At 36.6% G+C, this 25,930-nt stretch overlaps 2 protein-coding genes across 4 annotated transcripts; both read left to right on the forward strand.

The window, feature by feature from the left end:
- Positions 1 to 25,810, forward strand: LOC124641310 (SCO-spondin-like). Of its 3 annotated transcripts, none has more exons than XM_047179366.1 (11): positions 1 to 372; positions 17,234 to 17,299; positions 17,547 to 17,684; positions 18,174 to 18,281; positions 18,493 to 18,590; positions 21,054 to 21,233; positions 21,570 to 21,707; positions 22,705 to 22,743; positions 23,075 to 23,234; positions 23,663 to 23,816; positions 24,314 to 24,500. In XM_047179366.1, exons 1-11 carry the CDS (start codon positions 312 to 314, stop codon positions 24,354 to 24,356), a joined length of 1,185 nt encoding a protein of 394 aa, XP_047035322.1. In that variant the 5' UTR covers positions 1 to 311; the 3' UTR covers positions 24,357 to 24,500. The 3 variants fall into 3 exon arrangements, with proteins under 3 accessions (XP_047035322.1, XP_047035321.1, XP_047035323.1); XM_047179365.1 differs by having other exon boundaries at positions 13 to 372; positions 23,663 to 23,812; positions 24,314 to 25,810; XM_047179367.1 differs by lacking the exons at positions 21,054 to 21,233; positions 21,570 to 21,707 and having other exon boundaries at positions 38 to 372; positions 23,663 to 23,812; positions 24,314 to 25,810.
- On the forward strand, positions 18,598 to 20,774 carry LOC124641311 (serine protease inhibitor I/II-like). The gene is made up of 3 exons (XM_047179368.1): positions 18,598 to 19,391; positions 20,085 to 20,243; positions 20,632 to 20,774. Exons 1-3 carry the CDS (start codon positions 19,269 to 19,271, stop codon positions 20,692 to 20,694), a joined length of 345 nt encoding a protein of 114 aa, XP_047035324.1. The 5' UTR covers positions 18,598 to 19,268; the 3' UTR covers positions 20,695 to 20,774.
- Positions 25,811 to 25,930: the final 120 nt, after the last annotated feature.

Here is a 25,930-nt window from a genome sequence, read left to right on the forward strand (position 1 = left end):
ACAACAGACCACTTCAATTCACAAACTCTACCGTATTTAGAACCTAAAATAATCACAATTATTATAGATAATAAACAGCAAAGCTAACTTTGCTGGCGACGAAAAACGCTTACTTCAACATCGCCCTTAAACTGTGGGAGTAACAAGGGGTGGGGCGAAAAAAATCATAAATCGAACGGTAAATTTAATGTTGCGCAGGAGTATATCATTTGAATTGTACGCGAAGGAATATCAGTTGTGTCTTGTAGTCGGACGGCGGCGGTCGTGTGTCCCGGCGGATAATTACATTTAGTGTTGTGTCTAATAGTGCGATGAAGTGGTCGATATTTGTTTGTTTGGTCGTGTGCTTGGCGAGGTTCTGCGACGGCTTGGGTAAGTCACCCTAGTTTTATAGAAATATTTATGCCAGTATAGAGCAAAAAAAATTTTTTTGCCAGTGTTTATCTTTCTTTTTCTCTACTACAAACGGTTTTCGTTGTGTCATAGGTCGTGTCAAAGGGTACGAAATCGCTACTTCTAATTAACTCTCAAGCCTACTTATTTGATTTCTGTACACGCTAAACTTGAAACATTTCGGCCTTCATAGTTTATTGGCAATCAATATTCTCAATAAGAACTGGAGTGCTTTAATCATTCCTGACTATTGAATCAGGTCACTTTGTTAATAAGAATATCATTGATGCTGAAGTAAAATTAATATCGTTCGTAATACATACAGTTGATGATAGTTTAATAAAGTATCGTCTAAATAAATAATCTCATTGAGCTCGTAAGATCCGTCGATCCAATGACGATGAGAACGTCGCTTAGTTCCGATAAAAACTGCGATATCGCAGTGTCAGTGGAATTCCGGGCTTATTCATTGTTTTTGAAACTATTGTTCTTGATTCAGTAAACAGATATTACTGAGTCAAAACTTAGGCTCTATTTAAAGTTAAATTGACCGTCAAAATTCTTAGACATCACGCCAATATGATGAAGGCGGAGTGTGTATGTTTTTTGCTGCACGGATTCTGATCAAACTTACAGTAAATAGCTTATAAATAAGAAGAGCATAATATAGGAGATAGGATATCCCGAGGCAAGAAGTAGTTCTCTAAGAATGCACGAGAAACCACTGGCTTACGGCTAAGTTGATCTAAAAAACTTCAGTTTTATTAACGGACTTCCCAAAAAGCTATCAATTTGGGTGTTTGTATGTTATTTTTTAAGTTGTATATTTTATCGATTCGTATTTCTGGGAACTTTGAAAATTTCCGATTAAGGATATTGAAATTAGCTCAGGTTAGTAAAACGTTTAAAATATTCGCTCATCGTTTTCCAAGAAGCTGTAGAGCAGGATAAATATTTGCCTATGTCTTTAACGGTCGTTTCAAAAGCAAAGCAAGTAAAAGCTAGCGGCTAGACATAAGGTTTGAAATCAATGTTTCAGGTGAAGCAACGGTACATTCGTTTGAGAATAGGTTTTGCATCCGTATCATCTAGCTAGGTACATATTTAGATGATATTAATACAAAATATGTAGTTGATGAACTTTCAGATATTAGTTTACATACATCCATACTAATATTATAAAGCTGAAGAAGAAGAGTGTGTTTACTTGAATTCAATCACAAATCAATTTGAAACATCTTTCAATTTTAAATGGCCTATTAATCGTGCTAAGCTATAGGCTTTTTTTTCGAGTGCTTAGATCTTAAACGGTTCAGTAGTTATCCGTAGTACCTTTTAGTTAGGTACTGGGCATAGATGTAATATAATAAACAAGATTGCGCACGCTTAAAATACATATTTACGAAAATGAACTCTATTCCAACGCAATAAGGTACTAAATTTGTTGCATAATACACAGAGGCAAATCCGAGCCGAGAGGGATAGTTAGAACGGAGGCCGTTTGTCTCTTTCTAACACCTTGCCAGCATAAAAAAATGTTGTGGTCAAGAGTTTTGTCTTCCCAAAAAAACAATTGAATCACATATATTTTTATCTTATTTTAACAATTGTAAGTCAACAAATTAATAAAAATCGCATTAATTTATTATACGAATAAATTATTTATATAAATATTCTTAAATACTATAATATTCTTAAAACATAAACAACATAAATTTTTATTTTGTTTTATTTTTTTATTTTTTTCTAGCGGTAACCCTGAACATTCTTGGCGCGTAATCAGCATTTAAAATTTTGTTTATATTTTTTTGTATTAAATCAATTTAAACTATTTAAATGGTGAAAAAGTTTTGTGTTTATACTTGTAAAAGTGAATCCTATGGTGGTTGCAATATATCGTTCCACAGGTTAGCTAATAATAACATTTTCGTAAACCAAACAACTAGGGTGCCCATGAATTCTTGTAATGAGTGAAAATATGGGTGATGGATTTTAAAACTGTTGTACTATTGTTATAGCTTCCCAAAAAATTAAGAAAGGCGACATAAATGGCTCAGCAGTCTATATATGAAGTAGAAATACAAAAAAAAACAGTCTTCACTTCGAATCTTCCTGCTTTTATACTGCTAATTCCCGCTAATTATTAAAAGCCTTTATAAGTATCTTAAGGTCACAAACTGCGTAAGTTAAAACTTCAATACCAATCTGCGTTTAATAATCTTAGCAAATTCGGATTTGTCTCACATAGCTTAATCTCATAGTCACCCTATTAGAAAGGGACAGACAGCCTCCGTACTAACTGTTTCACTCGGCTCGTTTTTTGGGTTTATATGCGCAGTCCTGTTTACTAATATTAAGTCTATGGTACTGGGTTCCTTGAGGAGCCTTAAGGAGCTATGGCGCAATGTGTCAGTCTTTCACCGTTAACTTTAAAAATTTTCTGATTGCAATTTTAGTTGCGTTATTCGTTATGTTAACTCTATTAGCTTTATAAGCTTAACGGAAAAATATAATAATTGGACTGAAACTAAGGATACCGGGTTGAGGAGGTCAGTTAGGCAGTCAGATCATGCAAAATACTGGTATTATGCTGCATCCGACTAGACTCGAAGCCGTTCCCAAAGTAGTTGGGTTAAGATAACGCAGGTGATGATATAACGATAGGATTATTATTACTAGGCCAGGATCAATCAGTTGCTCTGATCAATCTTTAAGATTATGCTCAATTGCCTGACTGACCTGTTTCGCGAACACAAAATCGCTGTAGAAATTCATTGACGCGTACACCATGACCTATAGCGATGATAGACGTGGACGTAACTAGGTATGAAAGAGGTATCTCTACAGATTTCTGAGCACCGTTGTCGGCTTTGTGTCTTTTTATTCATTTTACTTAAACGTTTATGTGGTCAGAAACCGGTCATTAGGAACAAATAAGTTTGCCAGAAAGAAAAATTCTTCCTCTGAAATCTGAGCGAAATTATATTGCTGAGTGATGGACATGCCTTCTCAGTAAATATTAGCTCTGTTTCAAAGTGGAAAAAAATTTAGAGAATGCTAATGTTACACTGACATATAACCAATTACTGTTTGATTAGTGGTGGGAAATCTATTTCCATCATTATTATTTCAGCCATGGTACGACCACTGCTGTTCATAGGTCTTGTGAAAAAGTGTACCGTTGTCAGAAATTTACGACACATCGCATCGGTGGCTCGATGACAACAAATCCTTAATTCATTAAAAGTTCCATCGGAGCAGCGATGCTATTATTTTGCCATGATCATTATCACACGAGACCTACGGCGAGACATATAATTCTAAGAAAAGTTGTTCTATAAATAGACTACGAAGCCTTTTCATTGATGGTGGCGCCAATTCTAGTCCAAAGTCCGCTACAATCTACAATAATTTAGTTGTAGACGTAAAAAAAGTTATTCTCAGTAAAGTATTTATGTTCAAGTGATTGGTGGTCGGTTGACGCAAATCAAAGCTCGATTGGTTCCAATTGGTCGTGATTGAACTGATTACTGAGGCGCCAAGCTTGTGCTGCTTTCGACATTGGTGTTATTTTGTGCTCGTCTTAACAGTAATTAATTATCATCATCCGCCTTTTTATTTTCCCATTGCTTATGTATGGGCAGCCTTTTCTCATACCGAGGTATGAGCGTCAATCACCACGTTTGATCAACGCGGATTAGCGATTACAGAGTCCATGTTTCCTCAAGATGTTTTCCTTCTCAGTATTCTCCAAAAGGTACTTAAAAAGTACAAATAAAAGTTACACTGGTACTTGCCTGACCAGGAATCGGACTGGAACTGAGCCTGATTATGGCAATATATAGGTATATTTTATAGTTATAACATCTTGTTAACCCACCCGTATTCTGCAAATAAAGAATTTAAAATGAAAATATTTGATGATCAAATTATCGGCCGACAGTGTTCTGTTGTATGCAGACACTCCAAAGAAAATCTGTTGCACCATTTAACTATAACGATAATCGAACCATTTTCAGTTGTCAAATCGCCAATATGACCAATGGGTGGCAAGTATACGGCTGGTTATGGTTTGGTTATCGTTGTAGTTAAATGGTGCAACTGGGTCTTAGAGTATGTACCTATAGTTATTGAATCTTCTTACTCATGACCTTGACCAGCTGCATCAACGTAAACAAAGATGTAAAGAAACGATGTCAAATAATACAATTAGTGTCACAATGGCGTGATTGCGTTATGTGGGAACTGTTTTCCTTGAGACCACACAACGTGATGCCTGTCTACCCGGATGGAATTTATAGTGCACGACATTTCTACTATAATTGTATTCGTTTTCCGTGTATCGGTCTCACCAAGGAGTATTGGGTTGCCCGAGTAACTGGGTTGAAGAAGTCAGATACGCAGTCGCTTCTTGTAATACACTGGTCTTCAACTGCATCCGGTTAGACTGGAAGCCGTACCCAACATAGTTGGGAAAAAGGCTCGGGAGATGATGATGAGTTTTTATTAGGATAATTTGCTTCTTCGTCTTATGTAGTGAGCTGCATGTTTATCAAATTATGTGAGTGGGATCGTCATTATGACCCCTTCTGCGTCAGACTTTTACCGGCCAAAACCCATTAAGTTGTCCCTTTGCGTACTCTAGCCGGATAAAAATTCCACAGCCCAGGCATGTTTCGGTTCACTTTTGATGTGAAATGGAAAAAATTACTCCTTTTTTTGTTTCATTTAAAAGGGCCTGCAAAAACTTTCGACATGAAGGAAAGTAAGGTACGTTTATTTTAATTAATTTAAACCCACTTTAGAAATTAATCAGCAATCATACTCATTGACAATCTCACTCACGCAAACAATTTTTCTAGCATGCGAATAAGTAAATAGAACTTACAACAACAACTTGATAAGTATTGCAAAAACCGCCTATTGTTCAGTTTATGATCTAATCTTCTCCTTGAAGGTCGAGGTTTTATGCAGGTCTAGTAATATCTGTAGACCTATATATACCTATATCATTATACTATACTCCATGGTGCGGCCCTCCGTAATGCTTGCTTGCATAATGCAGATACAATTACACTGCACTAGCGATTCACACCGCGACCGGCCAAACCTTCGAACAGATATAAATTATAATTAGGTACCTACTAAAGCCTCATGTCTCTTTCTACGACTTGGTGGTAACTCGATGAATATTTAAAATTGCTTTCTGGGTTTCAAGAATCTTTCACTTCTTTCTTTGATTCTGGAAATTGGTGATTTTTACAAGGAGCGTAGGAGGAGGAGAACACGTAAGATGGGCAGTCGCTTCTTGTAAAGCATTGGTACTCAACTGAATCCCGTTAGACTGGAAGCCGACCCCAACATACCTCTAGTTGGGAAAAAAGCTCGGTGGATGATGATGTAGGACACGTAGTACCTATCTCACCACTAATGTCGGATTGCCGTCCCAACTGGCTTTGAGAGTGACAGAATACAGTCTGTATCTGCGCAAATGCTTGTGCACTATACTGTCTTTCGTAGCTGGCTGATCACTTTTAAGTGGGACCAGCCGTACATCGACTATAGGTCTGGACGCCATTATTTATGCAAATCAATATCATAAAGTCTTCGCCGACCTACAAAATTTCAATTCTCCGATTGGTCTCCCGATGTCCACAAGTGCACTATCAAGAGCGGTCTACGGAGTCGACGTCACTCCGTTATCAGAGGTCGGGGGTCGCTTCGACGCGTTCATTCATAATTATGTTGGACGCGATCCGACGCTATCCACGGATGACGTCATCCAACACGCGCCGCCCGCGCAGCCGGATTTTGTTGAGATCTACGTTAATGACATTTACTACTGTTGTTATAAGAGAAATGCGATTGATATGTCAATGGATTGTTATGAGTTTGATTGACATTGCTTAAAATGTTGCCAAGTGCTGGCGATGGGCGAGCTTTATGACTCTACCTCTTCAGGTCAATATCTGAATAAATTTACTACGCTTCAGTCTATCCTTTTGAAGACAGGCACAAATATTCAACTAAGTCTAAAAAAACTCACTTTTGATAATCATGGTTTTTGGAGCTTTAATAGGTTTTGTAGGTTTTAATGCCTGGGAGTATGGTAGAGTTGATACAAGGCATGTAGTGGTGAAAGATACGAAGAAGTATCAGGAGTCGAGCGACATCGTAGATTTGTAAAGTTGACCCCACCACAACGTGGTATAGATATCAGGAAAGAGAGGGTGACTGGCATCTAAAGGAGTTGACTTGTGCTGGAATAATTCTAGATGTGCTGGATAGAATGTTTGTAGGCGTTTTGATAAGTTTAGCTTTTGTTTTTTATCCCTGTGGCCCGGGCGGCTAGTGAGATGGCTAGGTGATATTTTTAAATGAGGAAAAAGCTTATTGCTATTTTTTTGCTTGAGAGTGTTCATAAAATTCTTGGGTCCTAAGGGGACGTCCCCGTTGCAACAATTTTTGATTGAAAATCTTCATAATTCCGTGTAGCTTCATTCAAGGAAAAGGATGCCGTTGCAAATCGAGTAAAACTGGATTTTTATATTAATGTAAATTGCAATATTTATTGTATAATTTATGGGCATTTATTATTATTTTCCTGCAGATTTTACCTTCGCGATTTACACACGTTATTTTATAATGTCTACCTAATAGCACAGATTACTATATGGTCAAAAAGTTTGTTTCCTATTAACTGTCGTCCCCATTTGAAAAAAAAAATCAGTGTTAGCCCATTTATCGAAGCAGGCTACTTTCTACCCGGGTGCACAGAGAAGTGCCCACGGGATGCAGGTTTTACCGATGGTGGAAGCTAGTGTTGGTGTAAAAGGAGGATCGAGCTTACATTTTATTCATTTAATGGCATATTCTATTTTGCTTAGCATTTTTGAGACTTTGTTGGGGTCTTCCAGTCTAAATGGATGCAGTTTTACATGTTTTATAAGGGTCGACTGTCTATCTAACTTCCTCAACCCAGTTGCCAGAGAGACTTTAATCTTCTTAGTGAAACTGTTTATCGGGATTTCTGGCAAATAAAGGTGAACGGCAGATTTCGTAATACCGCATATTTTTTTTACTACTAAGCCATTTATTTTCATGTTAGTGTAGTATTTTTAGAACTCCGGATTAATTAATTATACCAATTAAAAGATTCAAGTAATTCGAGACTCGAAATGATAAATAATTATTTAAAAATAGAAATAACAGTAAATATTATTAACCAATTACATATAAATAGAAGTTGCAAACCTCTGGTGGAAGGAAACACTAGTGCAACCACAAGTAAAAGAAAACGAAACAGCCAAAATCATGTGGGAAATGCCCGTCCAAACCGATGTCACTGTTACACATAATAGACCAGACCTTATATATGTCACCGTAAGATTACAAACATCGTTAGATTACAATCTATCTCGAGAGATTGTAAACTGTCGAATTATTGTAAACCGTAACACCTGATTGCAATTTAACGCATTATTTTTCGCTATATTATAATCTATCGATGAGAAATTGTCAAATTGTCAACTGTCCGAAAGCTCTCCCTGATTGGTCAGTCTTTTTGTAAGATCGAGAGCGATGTAGAGCGGTCAAATTGTCAACTGGCGTAGAACGGAATGCATCTTGCGCGCTGATTGGTAGAACGTCAAAAAAGACAATGTTCTTTGCAACTCCCGGTGTCACAGCTCTTTGACGTGCAAAAATAAGTGACGGTTTAATTTTTTATAAAATCAAAAATTGTACTTAATTTTTAAGACTCAAATTACACACAATTAAAAATTGTATTAAAAATTGAAGTTAGTGACGAAAACGAATCGCTGCAAAACCGACTCCACGTAGTCTTGTCTGCCCTACCCCTAGAGTGCAATTCAAAACCGCGTAGGCGCGGAGGGGCGAGGCGGCCTGCGAGCTGAGGCGCAGGTAGTTTCAGCGCTCGCCGCCGCGGCTGAGGCTGGCCGGCTCTGCCGGCCAGCAAGCCGAAGCTGCGGTGGTGAGCGTGAAAACCATCTGCGACGATAAGCTCGCATGGGACCGCCGGAGCCCCGCAGCGCCGGAGCCGTGAAAGAAGTTATGCTTGCTGCATGTTGCATGCTTACTTCCATGCTGGGTCAATTAATATGGGATGTGTTATATTTTAAACAAAAAACTCAGTAGGTACGAGTTAAAAAATTAGAAGGTAAATAAATATTTTTATGATGTCATTTAATAGTATTTAAGAAGTTTACTGTTAGAATGCATGCTACAAATTTAGATGCAAAAAAATAACCATCATGCTGAGTTGTATTTAGAGTGGAAGATAACTCGTGGCTAAGATAGTATTATTTAGATGCTCGACGCTTTATTAATTGTGGCTGACTTAGTAATTTAGAAGGCAACATACATTTTTGGGGGCGAATAATGATATTAAAAAGAAGCCTGTTTAATTAGCACCCTTTTATTTTATTTTTAAATATTAGTTTGTATTTGAAGACAAAATACCTAACTGTATTTTTATAAGAGTTATTTTTATATAAATTTAATACTTGAAGAATTTTTGAAGAGCATTTATTTTATTTAACTGACACCTCTATTTCATTCCTAACTCTACGGGAACTCCATGGGAACAGAACGGCTGGTCGTGATTGGTCGATCTTACAAAAAGACTGACCAATCAGAGAGAGCTTTCGGACAGTTGACAATTTGACAATTTCTCATCGATAGATTATAATATAGCGAAAAATAATGCGTTAAATTGCAATCAGATGTTACGGTTCACAATAATTCGACAGTTTACAATCTCTCGAGATAGATTGTAATCTAACGATGTTTGTAATCTTACGGTAACATATACACAGATAAAACTAGTAAAATGACATATTTAATAGATATTACCGTACCGTCAGATTACAACATAGGAGCCAAAGAAATAGAAAAACTAAGCAAATACCATCTTCTGAAAACTGAAATCAGCCGGCTGTGGAATACACAAACGGCTGTCATTCCGATAGTAGTAGGCGTGACGGGCATCGTTGCAAAAAGCATTAAAAAGTACATAGATCAATTAGACGCTTTAATTAACATCCATATACTCCAAAATCAAGCAGCCATACATTCATCAATCATACTCAGTAAAGTATTAGGAGACACAGTATTCGTACGAACAGTAGAAGAACAACACTCACACACTGACACACAAAACACGCATCCATCACCAAGCACGCAAGCGGGACCAGCCATCCAGGAACAGAACACACAGCAATCATCTAACACCGAACATTCGTCATCATCACAACCTAGAAGAGGGAGAAGAAGGATAAGAACAATGCAAATAAACACATCAACTACATAATACATATACACTATATAATTAATAATACGTACAAAATACTTAATAACAGACTAGGGGGGACATAGATATCTTTTTTTTCCGCGGGCTGCGAAACGGGATATCTATTAAAACCGACATAAAGTCGAGAAGGTCAAACCTACCAAACACATTATACCTCAAAATGAATAATTATTTCATACTATCTTAATAATTACCAATTTAATGATATAAATTATTTTCACCATCAATATTTTTTTGTATTGGCAATTATTTTATTGACAAGTAACGGAAATCTTTCAGTCTCTGTTCAGTTATTTGCTGTTGATTAAGAGACAAGCTAGGTAGAACATTTATTTTATTACCATAACAATGTTTACTATGTTTATATCCCTAGGTAAAACAACCTACATGGGTACACTGTAGTACATAACCTTAAAAAACAAAACTGGTTATAACTTTTACTTCCCAAGTTCTAAAAATCACAGAATTTACAAAGGCCTTGTCTATCATATTACCCACCAATTAAAAGAAAAAATATCCCAAAACACGAAATTTTATTAGCGGTACGAAAGTCCCATACAAGCCTGCCATTCGCCTTTCAAAATTATTTATCCATCAAGCAGTCATTAACAGTGCTCCTCATAGCACTTTAAAAAATATTTATTTGTCTCGCTTCGTTCGTGGTACAAATTCGCAATAAATGTAAAAACATTTATTTCTTGATGATATTTATTAATCCAAGTATATTTTTTGTAAATGCTTCCAAAATTGCTTTTCTACTTAACTGTCGAATTGGTGTTATGTACTTACGATAAAACAGTTAAAAAGGTATTTTGTTATTGTTTTCATACAAGTTTTAATGTTATTATTTGTTATTACTTAGGAACTTATTTTATTTTAAAAGATATGTCTTAAATAATTAACAACATCCCTGTCCCATGTTTCATATGTGTTAACACCTATTGTTTAATTCGTCATGGACATACAAGTGGTTAAATTCGGGTAAAAGCTCGAGCAGAATAAAATCGCAATAAACATAAAGAGCATCAGGCTATGCCAAAGTTATATTGAAGCAGTTTTTCACCTAATAAACAGATTAGTGACTTTAAATGTATAAATAAGAAAATAATTAACAACAAACGTCATCCAATTTACAATCCAGGCCAAAAAAAACGGAACCCACAATTAATAATCAAAAAATTTGACACAAAATGTAAACAACGAAATATATTATTCGGAGTAAACAAATGTATAATGTATATGTATATTAACCGGATTTTGTATAAATTTGCAATCATTAGGACGTTTTATAGTTCGATGGAGGTGTACCGTTAAGTTGGCCGAGTGCTTGTTGCTGAGCGCACGCCCCGCATACAGTTGTCCTGGCTACACTGCAAGGAAAGATTAATGGGCCAGCTTTTTATATAAGAAAAAATAATCTATGTCAAATTGAAGATTTGTTAATTTCGAATGCAGTTTAGCAGTATTTAAAAATCAAGTTGATAGCCCAGATTTTCATTTAAAAAAATAATTAATCTAGGTACGCCAAATTAAAGTATCGTTATAATGCAAATGCAGCTACAATGTTTTTCTTAAAAAAAATCCTTCGTTGAACCTTTTCACATGGATATTTGACATAAAGAAAGAAAAAATGAGGTAAAATAAGTGTAATTTTTGTCAGAGTAAAAAATACAATTAAATTATAGTTACAAGTTTTGTCATCGAACATCTTTGACAGTCGTTACGGGTAGTCAGAAGCCACTAAATGACAACCAGTCTTCCCTAAGTGTTGCCCGGAGGAGGTGAGATAGGCAGTCGCTCCTTGTAAAACATTGGTACTCGGGTCCATCAGGTTAGACTGGAAGCCGACCTCAACATAGTTGGGAAAAGGCTAGGCAGATGATGATAGAGAAAGTCGCAGACAGAAACTAGTCTACAAATAAATTTCTCTTCGCGATAACTTGTCTAGATAAGTTCTATATAATTTATTACCTCCGTTCGCGAGTTTAAGTTCACAAATACAATTAATGGTTGGCTAAAAATAGATGTGGAGTCTGATATAACGGTCTATATTAGTGAAGCTATAAATAGAGGGAGATAACAATACCTTACGAGCTTTGCTTGAAGTAGTATTGAGCTTTCCGATAGCAATGTTTATGTACCCACTTGACTGATTGTTGTTGTTTGTTTGTATTTATTTATGCTTTAGAAATATAGAGTAAGCATATATTTCAGACTAGCTGTTTCCTGAGATTTCGGCTCTCGTCTAGAACGTACTTTCCGTATGAAAAAGCTGGCTATGACCTCTTTCAGACCCTGTACTATCTGTATATCGAATTTGATTTGCATCAGCACAGTAGTTTAGCTATGAACACCCGAAAGACAGAATTACATTAGCACTTACGTGTAAATAACATACGGTATGCAACCAAGTTTTTCTTTCCACTATAAAAACACTTGATTTTGGGGATTTTTTCATCATCAACAAAGCAATTAGGTCCTCATAATATTCTGATTTATAAATTTTTGCTTTCAAAGCGACTTTGGTGTATTCTAGCAGAGGACGTCAATAATTTATCCGTGGATTTGATATGAACCAGTTAGGTACGCGTAATGCCAAGTTCTCTATCTAGAGATATATATAGACTTGCATACTGTGTTGTAGGCAAATACATAGACAGATACGGTATTGAAAGCCACCGTCAATGGATATAAAAAAAAAAATATTAGTGTTTATTTATTAGCAGTGTGTCGGTAACATTGGCAGCGAGTGTATCAGGTGTGAGATACCTGTAAGTGGGCGGGCGAGTCGGGGGCATTAGCCGCGCTTGTCCCCACACAATCATAACACCATAATACATAATGTGTGCCTTCACATATTAATCGAGCTTATTATTAACCTTAGTAGTAGCCGGTGTTGGTCGTCTTGATCTGTTTGAAGGGTTGTCATTATTTTGGACATAATACTTTCCCCAATAATAATGAAGAAAGAAGAATCAGTACCTTCAAGTTAAAGAGTTCTATAGGTCAGTTCTATAGCAGAAAAATAAATAAATATAGATAAAATAATATTCAAAATGAGTAAGATCTATAAACTCATAAATTCCCTAAGCAAATCATATCAACAGCATTTGCAGCAGGTTTTAGTAATATGCAATTTTCGGTTTAAAAATTACTGTATTGTAAAAGAATACAAAAGACATAGGTACTAATATTTATCATCATCCTCCGAGCCTTTTCCCAATCATGTTGGAGTCGGCTTCCAGTCTAACCGGATTCAGCTGAGTACCAGTGCTTTACAAGAAGCGACTGCCTATCTGACCTCCTCAATCCAGTTTCCCGGGCAACCCGATACCCCTTGGTTAGACTGTTGTCAGACTTACTGGCTTTGGCTTCTGACTACCCGTAACGACTGCCAAGGATGTTCAATGACAGCCGGGACCTATAGTTTAACGTACCATCCGAAACACAGCCAATGGTGTCTAAGATATACTTAGAAAGTACATACAAACTTAGAAAAGTTGCATTGGTACTTGCCTGACCTGGGATCGAACCCGCGCCCTCATACTTGAGAGGTTGGTCCTTTACCCACTAGGCCACCACACTTTTTTTTATACTAGACTTTTTTTTAGGTACTAATATTTATGACGACAGATTATTATACCTACACATAACTTTACGTTACCCTAAGCCAATAAGTTCATATTATGAATAAAGTCATTAAAATTAATGAATCGCGATAACTTTTCACTAATGAATTCAACAGAAATCATTAGACATTTCCTTTGGGTTATTTTGCTTATCGAATTTCGCAAAACCCAATAAAGATCTGCCGACAAAATGTTTTTGGAGTTCCTCATTAGAATTTTATGGTTTTTCGAGAACTCTCGAAAAAAATAAGTGTAAAACGTCATAAAATTAAAAACGAGAATGGTCTGCATTTTTGTTTCCGACCAGTTAGAGAACTTTTTTTATTTTGGTAATGCATCTCGCAGTTCAGCCTAGGAGGGCGTGTATTGCTTAACCGGTCTTTTCCCTGTGGATGCCTAGAATATAAGGCCTCCAGGGGCGTAAACACTTATATACTAATCAGTTAGAGAACTGCTCCTAGTTTTTTTTTTATAGCCAGTTCCACTGCACGGCAAAGGCTTTTTACTATCGAAAACACAAAAATTATTGTGTCTAGGATATACTTAGAAAGTACGTACAAATTTAGAAAAGTGTAATTGGTACTTGCCTGACCTGGAATCGAACCCTCATAGGGCGCCCTCATACTCGAGAGGTTTTAGTTCTTTGCCCACTAGGCCACCACAGTGTTCTACACTTTTATTTGTAAGTAAAACCTGTTTTCTGTAAACATTTTGCTTTCCTTAACAAAAGTCATAAAATCTTACATGCTTACTTTTTTATGTACAGATGAGAGCAAAATTTTTATTTAACTTTGAATGAATGATGAGACCAGTTAGCTAGCACCTAATGTCATATAAACGTGTAACAATTAAGGCACAAATTCTTCAGCTGTTTAATATTAAGATGATAACGATATATACCTAATAATAGATGATGAATAATTTATTTTTCATATTAGTAAGGCTTATTTTTGTTTTCGAACTTAAAGCAACGGCGTATTTCTGAATACATGGAAATCAATCAATTATTATGAAAATAAGTAGAGATAAACAAATTAACGATAAACTGTGTTATAATTAATTTTGTTTATCATAACGGGGTTTCCCTTTAGTGAAGACGGCGAAGTTAACTTGAATTTAGGAGAAGTTAGCTTTTGACAGCGGTTTCACCCGCTTTTTGAGGGAGTACAGGGGTACTCGGATAAAATATATGTTACCTCTAGGTTATTGTGATACATAAGCTATATTACTGCCGAGTTTCAACTAAGTCGATTCAGCAGTTTTCGAATTAATTGCGCGCCGACTCCGAGCCGGCAGCGAAACAACGTCATTACGTCGTGTTCAATCATAACATCAATCATAATCGTCTTAAAATAATATTGAGTTTGCGGTGACAGCAAGCTTACACCTCGCGGCCGGCGCGCCGACGGCGAGCGGACAGCGCGTGGTTGGCGCGCTGGCAGCTAGCCGTAGTCTTAATTTGAGGCGACGCCGTGCTGCAGCCGTGCTGTTGCGGTGCTGCTATAATGTGCCACAAGCTTAATACTTACTTAATAATAATTATAAGATTTTTAAATGTTTTTTTTTGTTTTTATATTTAATATTTAAAAATGTAAATAATATGTTGTAAAATACATAAATGAAGTACTTACATAATTATAAGATTGTTATGTGCTGCAAATTCAAATGTAAAAAAGTAGATCAACAGGTTTAAATCATTGTTTATAATTAAATCGTTTTAACTATGACCCGGCGATGATTCAGTGTTGTTGCATATAAAGGAACTAAGTATTACTACATCTTTTATTCTGCGGTATTACTAATTGGTCTAGTACCTATTGTGGTGACACATGTGGAGTAGCCATTACTTATATGTAATGGAATAGAAAAGAAATTCTCTTTTTAGCCACATGTCTGTGTCCTAATTCCTATGTTTACCTTCTCTTAGACATTAATGGGTGTTGCTGCTTATTTTCTTTGACTTCTACCGTTAGCCAAATAACTTTGCAGTTCTGCATTTTGCTATTTCATTAAAGTTAGCAGGACCCAGGAGTTAGTAAAAGTCTGTCACTCCCTCTTGCTGTACCCACAGCGGGTGTGTATTTTTTTTTTTTTTTTATGGCAATCTGCCGTATTTGACGGCAATTTCTGCCAGACTCGCGTAGCTAGTGACGACACATGGGAAAATATGAAACAGAAAAATATATAGAAATTAATGTAAGAAAATAATTCCAACTTTTCCGGTGGAGGATATCGAGCCTGCAACAAAATACATACACTATAATTAATGAATTTGCTAAAACTAACTTAGTACACAAGTAATTATATACACATTACATATAACCATTATGAAAGATATAAACACTGTTACAATTTAACATTATTAGAAGAAATAAATCTAACAAAGGCATTTACCATTACAGGGTTAGGAAAAAATGAAAGAAGATGACGAACATTTACCGGGTATTGAATTTTTAGTTTAGCAATGACACGATCAAAAGAGAAAGCATCATTCAGGGGGCAATTAAGAAAGATATGGTCAAGCGTGCCTTCATCTAGACCACATTCACAGAGTGAGGAGTCCCGAACTCTTATTTTGTTTAAGAAAACTGGGGAGCAACAGTGACCAATACGTATTCTGCAGATAACGGAAATAACGGTCTTGGATACTTTTTTATGTTTATAGAACCAAGGCTTCGCAGGAATGGATGGTTGAATAGAGGCAAACAGACCACCTTTCATCTTACTGGACTCGGACCAGTCAGTTTGCCAGGACTGGAATAGGTCTGATTTAGCTTTGTGGGCCAGGTCATAGATCTGCACCGAGTAGTGTTTTTTATCAGCCATGCTGCTACTAATCGCACCTTTGGCTGATACATCCGCAATTTCATTATCTCTAATACCAACATGACTAGGAATCCATACCAATACAATCTCCACGCCCTTTGTAATTGAGTCATGTAATGATTCAATTAAAAAAAAAAACATTCGCCAAAAAAAAGAACAGATTTCCGGGATATCCGTATGAAATTGGATTTCAGCTGATAATTTCGTAATACCGAAGCATCAAAGATGATCGTCGGCATGTAATTATTGAAACCAATTGTTGTTGCTATTAATAGAACTGCAATAATTGTGAAGGTTAAAGGGCAACTTGAGGACCGACCGGGCGCGCTCCGCCCGAAACATGCCACGTAACGACGCCATTTTTATAATTTATGGCGCGAAACGAAATGTCAAATCAATGTTTACATACAGCCTGAGACAAACAAAAAAAAAACTGACCAACGATAGTACTCAAATTTCAAAATGATTGAAGTTAAAAACAATGATATATTAGGCCCTACAAAGGTTTATCACCATTACAGCATTCATTTGGAAAATGCTCATAAAATAAAGCTATGAATAAACTACAGAATGAGGAATGGCCATCTACAATGTGACATTTGTCAATTAAGTAATTATAAGTGCACTGCGTCTTGGAGTCTGTGTTTCGATTCACGTATCTCTTGCAAGTCACTATAATTTATTTTCGTCATTATAATAATTGTAGATGTACCCAGGTAAATGTTGTTGCAGTTTTAAAATGCACTTTGAAAATACACACAAGTTAGTCTTATAAGTAAAAAAAAAATCTTTGCGATTTGATTGCTCAAGTTCTCCATAGTCGTTACTATATAAACGTTATTCTGCTGACAACGTCTTTAAGGACCTTTTTCTGGCCTTGATTAGAAGAATGGCGTACTTTAAAAAAATAGATCGCAGTCATTTTCATATCACAAGATCACAAGACGTCCTAGGCATGGCTGGGCCACGAGACATGAATAATCCTCTGGAGAAATAATACCATTTGTTTTTCAAAACTAATTAAAATATTAATTATATTTTTTCTTTATTTCAGCAATAAAATGTCCGCCCGGTGTCACAGACCCTGCATGCACAGAAGATAAAATAGAAGACACATCTGGTATGTTGTATTTGCTTTTTTAATTGAAAATTTTCATCTAACTTATATTGTGCATGGATTTGCACGCACACTTATTGCCCTCAGGTGTGATAAAACCTACAGAATAGGAGCCCAGACTTTCATATACATTTAGGTCAGTTAATGATGGCGATGCAGAAAAAGAAACCCTAAGTCATTCACCCTAACTCTTCACGAAATGTTTTCTGTTACTAAAAAAGGAATAAAAGGAACATTGTTGAAATTCCAGAAACATCAAAACCAGACGTGACAGACGCGCAGTGCTTAGTGGGTAGCGAGTGGGAGAGCAACTGCCATTACTGCCGCTGTTCCGACGGCGGCGTCGCCGAGTGCCTCAAGCAAAGCAACTGTGACAAAGAAGTATTTGGTGAGTAACTGCCTAGCCTTTTCTCAATTATGTTGGGGTTCGTTTTCAATCTAATGGGATGTAGCTGAGTAGACTCCACGTCACGACTTTAGAGAGTCTGATAGATGCGGCACTAGTATTTACATATACTATTTGCTTATCTGCTTAACAGTGCAAAAGTAAATATTTCCACAATTTTCCGTCGGACTTGCTTCATGGCGCCGGCTCTGAGTTTTGCATGTAGCCACTGTCTGATCTGTCTTCATCAACAAAGTGACTCGGGCAACCTGATAACCATTTCTAAGACTGATTGTCAGACTTTCTGGCTTTTGAATACCTGTAAAAACTGCCAAAAATGTAAATGCCAAACATGATGACCAGCAGCATAAACACGGTAGAACTTGGTAAGAAAACAGATGAGCACCCTTACGTGGACTAGCAAGCGTTGCTACCATTATGACCATAACCCAACATTCATAGTGCTAACAATCCCTGTTCGTGCAATTTCAGCGGAACCAATCCTCTGCAAGCCAAACACGGAGTTCCAGAGAGACTGCAACACTTGCATCTGCCTAGAGAATGGCCTGGGACTCTGCACCTTAGAGTTCTGTCGGAGAGGTAAGCTGCAACTTCACTTTGTCCAGAATAGATTTGTGTTATACATAGATGTGGCGTACTGGCGTACTTATTCACTACTTCATAGTGAATTAGTCCCAAAATTCATATGATTGCTGTACTAATAAGCCCTAGGGCTTGATTCTGCTCCAAAGCGAACTACAAACTTTATTCACTCTAGTAGACTATTGATTGGTTAATTCTCAATTTCCAGACAGTATTGGAGCTACTCCTGAAATATTGGTAGCCAGTGAGTTACAAGATAAAGATGAACCTGATCAGAAGTCAGTCAAAACCGCGGTTCTCGTTCCGGTAAGTTTCTTGTAGAGCTTACATTCATTCACGTACATGACATACGTCGACTTGCCACTACATTGAAAGGTAGAAAATATTGTTTTTAGCATTAGTTCCGGCGGTTGTTTTAAAAGGCTCGTATACCACATATTTATTCATTAATTTCGACATTTATATAAATGAATTAATAATCATATTGTAGTTAACCAAAGCACCCATTACCTAGTACCTAGTGAAGTTTCAAAAGTATTATAGCACTTGCTAACTTAACTACCATGGTTTTATAAAATGATACGAAGGTTTCGGATCAAAAAACTTTATTCACCATCGATGTTCGATACTTACATCGAGATATTTATTTCCATATTGTGTGTGAGTTTGTGCACATTTTGGTGGATGGGATGCACTTTTTCATCAAGGTAAGTACACCATTTGGTATTAAATAATGATCATGTAATTAATACAAGAACGAAAAAATTCTATGAAGAAAACTTTTACATACATCTACTAACGACTAGTTTATTCCAAAAAAATTTTGTTTTTCTTAGACTCAAAACTAATCGAACCGAACTTAATTTAATACGTCTTATTTTCAAACTTCAGAACCAAAATCATTACGACATAGAAAACCTTCTAGATTTGGACCACGGCCTGGTAATCCTAAAGAGGTCGATTTGTAAGCCTCTAGCGGAATTCATGAGGGACTGTAATCCTTGTAAGTGTGCGAGTGATGGACTGAGTTACTCGTGTACACATAATGAGTGCTTGGAAACTGAGGCAGACAAGGATAAAGAAGTTGAGGTCTTCATGCAAAGTGAGGTTGGTATATCTTTGTATGCTGCTAAAGTAATCATCCTCCGAGCCATTTTTCCCAACTATGTTGGGGTCGGCTTCCAGTCTAACCGGATGTAGCTGAGTACCAGCTTTACAAGGAGCGACTGCCCTATCTGACCCCTTCAACCCAGTTATTCGGGCAACCCAATGCCCCTTGTTTAGACTGGTAGAGCAGCTAAAGTAATGTTTACTGAAATAACAATAAATAAAAGCTTCAAGAACAGTTGGCGTCAAATAACTTTGCAAGTCTGAAGTTAGCCGTTTGACTCCTTATGCATTTGTTCGTACAGATATTGTCTTGCACCTACCACTGCTATTTCTCCACCACCTAAAGGTAGACTGGGAGAAGACGCCTAAGGCGTTAACTCCGCAATTGTACGAAGTGTGCATGAAGTATAAATAAATAAATAACTATTGTCCAGAAGCTTTGCTTGTTCGAAGTTGCTTACTTAACAATAGTCAAGAAAATATGAACAGAAGACTTCATGGCTAACTTCAGAAATGCAAAGTTATTTGACGCGAAATATTCTCCAATGAGTTCTAGTCTAAAGTGAGTTGTATGTTTTCACTTTCACGCAAAGGTAGTTGAAATGATCTCTACTTTGCTCTGTGTTGGTATCTCCTATATTCTGACGAACAAATGGGTTAAATTAAATACTCATTAACACCTCACTCCAGGGCCAAGACCACATAGAGCGCCACTCGGTCTGCCGCGCTAGCAACACGTTCTACATCGGCTGCAACACTTGTCGCTGTAACAGGCTCGGCACTGACTATTCTTGCACTAACAAGCCGTGCCCATTGCCTGCTGATGTCGAGTTGTTCCATGAACTTAAGGTTTGTTTCTATTTATACAGCCGGAGTGTTTGTTGCACTTACCTCTTCTTCTTCCAAGCAATAACGCATAACAAGTGATGAAATGCGTTTATATTTTGTTTTTTGAGAGTAAAGATATCAAGCCTAAGGTTTTTAATCTACTTCTAACATCATCATCGTCATTCTCCGAGCCTTATCCCAACTATGTTGGGGTCGGCTACTTCTAACAATAGGTTCTCAATTTTACCTGTATCTATGTATATGTTTGAGCACGATTATCTCACGTTGGGCAGAACGTATTTTGATGCAGTTTTTAGCATAGTATTTGTCTGGCTTGCAAGATTTTAGGTATATCGTTGCGGTACGGTCCCAGGAGTATGAATACTAATATCCTTATGCATATTTTCAGGATCTAAAACCAGCGATACCATATGGAGACATTGACCACGATCTAAAGGCCATCAAGTTGTAAACACAGAAGAACTGTACGATTTCACTGAAACTACATGGATTCGTGTTTAATTTTTACTATTAAAGCCAAAGTTAACATAAGCTAGAATTTTATTTACTCCAAACATTTTCATCCACGTAATTTTATGTTCAATCTTTGTGTTACATCCATGTCTGTGTTATCTACCTCCGTGTTTTAAAAATGAACTCTACAACTTAAATCTTTAAGTTCAAATTACAATATTGCTTTTTCAGCTTCAGACTTAATACTCACGTTGACATCAAGAACTATACCATCCTTTTGTTCCATATTTTTTATCGCAAACACCATTTCATAATGTAACTAACTAATATTGTCATTTACACTTTCATCTCACCTAGACAATGAAGTCATCTAAAAACACAACAAAATCAAAAGTTTGTGAAGCCAATCGTATGTTCATCAAAGACTGCAACACTTGTTGGTGCAACGAAGATGGCACTGGATACTACTGCACCCGCCGAGCCTGTGTGCCACTCCTGCCCGAAGACCAGGCTGACTTCGGAGGAATCCCGGTCGAAGTATGATTTGATGAAAACCTTTAGCATGATCGAAAGAAATCTTTATATTTATTAATGCGAAAGTGACTCTGTCTGTCTACAAACTACAGGGCTGATTTAAATGAAATCTAGTATAAAGATAGTCTAGAGCCGGAGGAAGAATTTAAAGGTTTTTTTTTATCTAGGTGCAGGAAATATTTATAACATTTAAGTTCTTAGTAAAATCTAACCTATCACAATATGAAAGTTTTTTAAGCTTTGCTTGCTTTTTAGCTTTGGGTTTAATTTTGCTTTTTATTGCTGTTAACTAAAAGTACTATATTTCTTTGATTTTAATAACATTGTTACAATAAGCAGAATCTTCGCATCGTACCAAAGGAATGTCGTCCAAATGAAGTGTTTGAGCTGGATTGCAATATGTGTCGGTGCAATCCCGATGGGAAGTCCTATGCTTGTACTAGAAGAGCTTGTGAAGAACCAATTGATGATAAAAAGGTTGTTATGTCATTTTTGTGGAAATTGTCTGGTGATGGTATTCTGTACCTACTGTCTTGTAATATGGTAAAAAGCACTTTTATTATGGTAAAGGATTTTTGCCTTAAAATTATTTAATATGGTTTTGGTTCTGTTACTACCCGTAAAGGTAAGACCGCACTAGGCGGCGCTGCAGCGGAGCGACGCGACATTTTTAAATTAAGTTCGATATATCGCACTAGAACTGCAGCGGCGCGACAATATTTTACCCTAGTCGGTTGTCAGCCACTTACCGCGATGGATGAAATTAACATTCATGTAGTTTTCATTTTGTAAATCATATAGCTCTGGATAGTTACTAACTAATAAAATTAACTTTTCTTCATCCATTTTACAACACAAATTGCATGTCCGGCACGTTTCAACTTGTATGAAATAGATTTGTGATGCCTCGTGAGTCACGATCGCGCTGCTTACTATATCGCACCTGGCGTCGGCGGAACTGCGCGTAGCGACACAGCGCGTCAATTTTGCTTAGTTGCCCAACTTTGGCGCGCGGTGTCGCGCAGCGTAGTTCCGTTGCCGCGTAGTGCGGTATCTCTAATACATTTACTTAGAAACAATATTTTGCAGCGCAGTGTCGCGTCGCTCCGCTGCAGCGCAGTTCCGCCTAGTGCGGTCTTACCTTAATACTTATCTTTGAGCTTTTATGTGGTGGCGGAATTTTCTTTAAATAAAGACTGCAGTAACATACTAACTTTTGTTTTATTTTATTTCTTATTAACTTTTAATTCAATTTTATTATACTATTGTTGTGTTCTCTGGATTATTTTCAAAAAGTTTCGGTGAAATTGTTTTTATGAACCTTTTTTTACCAACCTTTTTTTTCTTCATATTTACCAACCTTTTGTCTTTTTCCTATTGTAATATCTGCCAAAAAATTTACTCCTAGGTTATGGATATACGATTAGTTTTAACGTAATATGTATTAATTGACTTTATTTGTTTTATTTTTCAGAATGCCACCTTGACCAGGAAAGAACGATCGGTATCTACGGTAATATTTTTTACATTCTTTAATTATTATCAATTAGTTAAATTATCGCTTTATCATTTGTCAAAACTTCGAGTCCATAACTTGAAATCAGATTTCAACTTTTATTTAATTTGGCTTTTTTGTTTATGAAACCATGGGTTGGTCCTGTCATAACGTCCCATAAGCTGCTTGAAATTAAAAATTGAATGTTTTTTTTGTCATTTTACCTAGTATTTTTTATGTTTTACTTCAGTGTTAGATATAGAGATGCGTATATGTAGTTTAGTTTGCATTAGTCGAAAGCTAATCTAATAATTTGAAGTAACAAATAACAGTGCCATGTATCTAGTAGGAGCTGGCAAAGACCTGCACACCAGGTACGGAGTTCCGCATGGACTGCAACAAATGCCTCTGCGACAACAAGGGACAAGACTTCTCCTGCACCAGGATCGACTGCAACGCTTTGAACAATAACCATCACGCCAGCGCGTTTACTGCACGGAGTAAAAGAGGTGGGTTAAGAATGTTTTTGTTTCTTAAAAATGCTTATTACATCCAATAATGATTTAATAGTTAGATCAAAATTTTTGAATAAAAGCTTGTAATAAAATAACCTTATCACTACGTAGTATAAAAGAAAGTCGTCTTTCATGCGGTCTTCAAGAGGGAGGTTTATGTGTAGAAAACATGTATAATATAGTAGAGAGAGAAACACTAATAATTTTAAAGGTGTCTAATGGGATGTCGTAAACCGTAGCGAAGCGAGGGTGGACCACAAGTACCTATGTTATAAATGCGAACACAAAACGTACCGAATGAAACTTGGCAGTAATACGGCTCCTTTTTACCCGGATGCGAGAAGCAGTTCTCTCGGGCAGCAGATGAAAGCCTTGGCAGGGGCTAGTTCAAATTAAAATAAGTTTTATTTCCCAATTTCCAGATGTATCTGAGCAGCTATCAATGAAATGCGTCCCGGGCAGCGTGTTCGACCGCGACTGTAACGTCTGCCGTTGCACCGAGAACGGACAGTTCGCTACATGCTCCATCAAGCGGTGCACGGACAATAAGCTAGAAACTGAACATGCGCCTGGTAGGTAAGAGTTATTGGAAGTATAGCATGTGAATTATTACAGAACACAGTTTAAATAGAACCATTATGATCATTTGGTCATACATCATCAAAGTCAATGGAAATAATAAGGTGTAGACATATGTCTCAGGAATGGCACAATATAGACACTGGGTGACGGCACGGTGCTGTGTACAGTATTTTTTCTGTCACAAGTTTGTAATTTGAGGTAAAGACGAAGTGGAAAAGCCTAAAGAGTTATTAGCTAGTGAGGAGCTAAGATGATCGCTCCTTGTGAAACACTGAAACTTAGCTGCAACGGTTACGCTGGATGTAAACCCCAACATAGCTTGAAAAAAGCTGATTAACGATCAACTGGACAATACCCCTTATTAAGATTGTCAGACTTTACAGTTTCTGACTACCCATAACGACTACCAAAGTCATGCAAATGGCAGCCAGGACCCACCAATTTAACGTGCCTTCCGAGCTGACCTAACAAAAATGTCTCTTCATCTTCAGATTCGGATCTCGGCTTCCGCTGCAACCCTGGCGAACAGTTTAGACGCGATTGCAACGACTGCACCTGCTCAGCGGACGGCAAGAGTGTGTTCTGCACTCTGCGCCTGTGCGACGAAGCTCTCGCGTCAGACATTTAATCGCACAGCCATGCTTGTCTTGGAATGCACACGACATTCACAAATCAGTACAGACACATTACCCAAGCCCAATCTGTCAAATTACTTCAATAGATTTTCAACCATATCACTTTAGAAGAAGGTTAATGTTCGACTGATGTAAAATTTTGACAGATGTGGGCTGTCACAATATTCATGAACTTTTGCTCCAGTGAATAAAAATGTTGAACCATTTAGGTTTTTCTTTTACGTTATACACAGGTTTAAGTTACAAACTATGCTCTCTATATTTATGTTCCTTTGTATGAGCTTAAGTAACGATTTTCAAGACTTTTTTCATTAAAAGCTTTACAAACGCAGTTATAAGCGCTAAAAGTATTACAAACAGGAGAAGCGCTTGGTCACAATTTAAAACCTTTTCTCTTACTAGTTTTTATTGTCGTGTGTTATATCAAGATAAGTTTTGTCTCCTTTAGCAGCTTTGCAATCGATCTAAATACATTTAGTCGATTTATCGAATAACTGTGTGCTTTAGTATCATTTCAATGTTTTGTGTTTTTTATAAGTATTTTGTGACTAATTTTACTTAGTATGTAATACGAATGAACGAGTAGTTTCTATTTCATTTTAATGTACAATGGTTTAGTAAACATTAGTTAAAACTAATAAGTCTTAATAAGGATTTATCGAATAATTCACTTTAGTCGATTATTCAGCTGTCATATTGATAAAACTAAAATTTGTTTGTGACAAGGAATCGACTATAACTGAATAGTCGATAAAACCAGCGTTTTGTTAAATACTAAAAGTATAAATACAACTAATAGTTTCCCGTACATTGTATTTAGTTTACGTATTAGTAAACTAACTTATTCTATTACTAGTTAGTGTGAGGAGCCTATTTTCATGTGTGTGTGAATCGTTTCATCGGCATTTCCAACTTAGTTGACTCATATGCGATTTTCGTGTGGAAGAGCTTTTCATTTAATTTTCATTCCTTTAGTGTGTAACTGTGTGTGGGCCGAGTTTTTAGTCAGACAAAAATATATCATTTGGAGTAAAAATAATGAACGAGAATCAGTCATATTCGAAATTAGAACTGTGTAAAACGATATTATGGCATTTACTTAATTAGTGTCTTTTTACATGTCATGCAATAGAATCGACTAAGATCAAACGATTTTTAGTCGATTTTTCAAACTGATTTCTGGCTATTCTCTCGGCACCGAATAGTATCGAATGTTTAGTAGTTTATGAATGAATAGTGTTACGTGGCTTAACGTAGTAAGGAACGTACTATCATGTATTAGACGATACGTAATTAAAACTTAAGTAATTTGAATTAAAAATAATCACGAAACGAATAAACGAGTTAATTTTATTTATTTGTTTTATTTTATGTCATCCTGACTGAAGGTATCTTTGACTAGATAGCTATTATATCCCGTTTTACTCTTTACGGGACCCTAAATATTTAATTAAAAATTATTTTTACACTTAT

The sequence above is a fragment of the Helicoverpa zea genome, chromosome 22, assembly GCF_022581195.2.
Source record: "Helicoverpa zea isolate HzStark_Cry1AcR chromosome 22, ilHelZeax1.1, whole genome shotgun sequence".
NCBI classification, from domain to species: Eukaryota; Metazoa; Arthropoda; class Insecta; order Lepidoptera; family Noctuidae; genus Helicoverpa; species Helicoverpa zea.

Excerpts from the sequence above, each read along its gene's own strand:
- LOC124641311 (XM_047179368.1), top strand. The coding sequence starts at position 19,269 with ATGAGGGACTGTAATCCTTGTAAGTGTGCGAGTGATGGACTGAGTTAC. Across the intron at positions 19,392-20,084 it reads AGGTCTTCATGCAAAGTGAG|GGCCAAGACCACATAGAGCG; the intron begins GTTGGTATATCT and ends ACCTCACTCCAG. Across the intron at positions 20,244-20,631 it reads AGTTGTTCCATGAACTTAAG|GATCTAAAACCAGCGATACC; the intron begins GTTTGTTTCTAT and ends GCATATTTTCAG.
- LOC124641310 (XM_047179365.1), top strand. The coding sequence starts at position 312 with ATGAAGTGGTCGATATTTGTTTGTTTGGTCGTGTGCTTGGCGAGGTTC. Across the intron at positions 17,300-17,546 it reads TAAAATAGAAGACACATCTG|AAACATCAAAACCAGACGTG; the intron begins GTATGTTGTATT and ends TTGAAATTCCAG. Across the intron at positions 18,591-21,053 it reads AAACCGCGGTTCTCGTTCCG|ACAATGAAGTCATCTAAAAA; the intron begins GTAAGTTTCTTG and ends CATCTCACCTAG.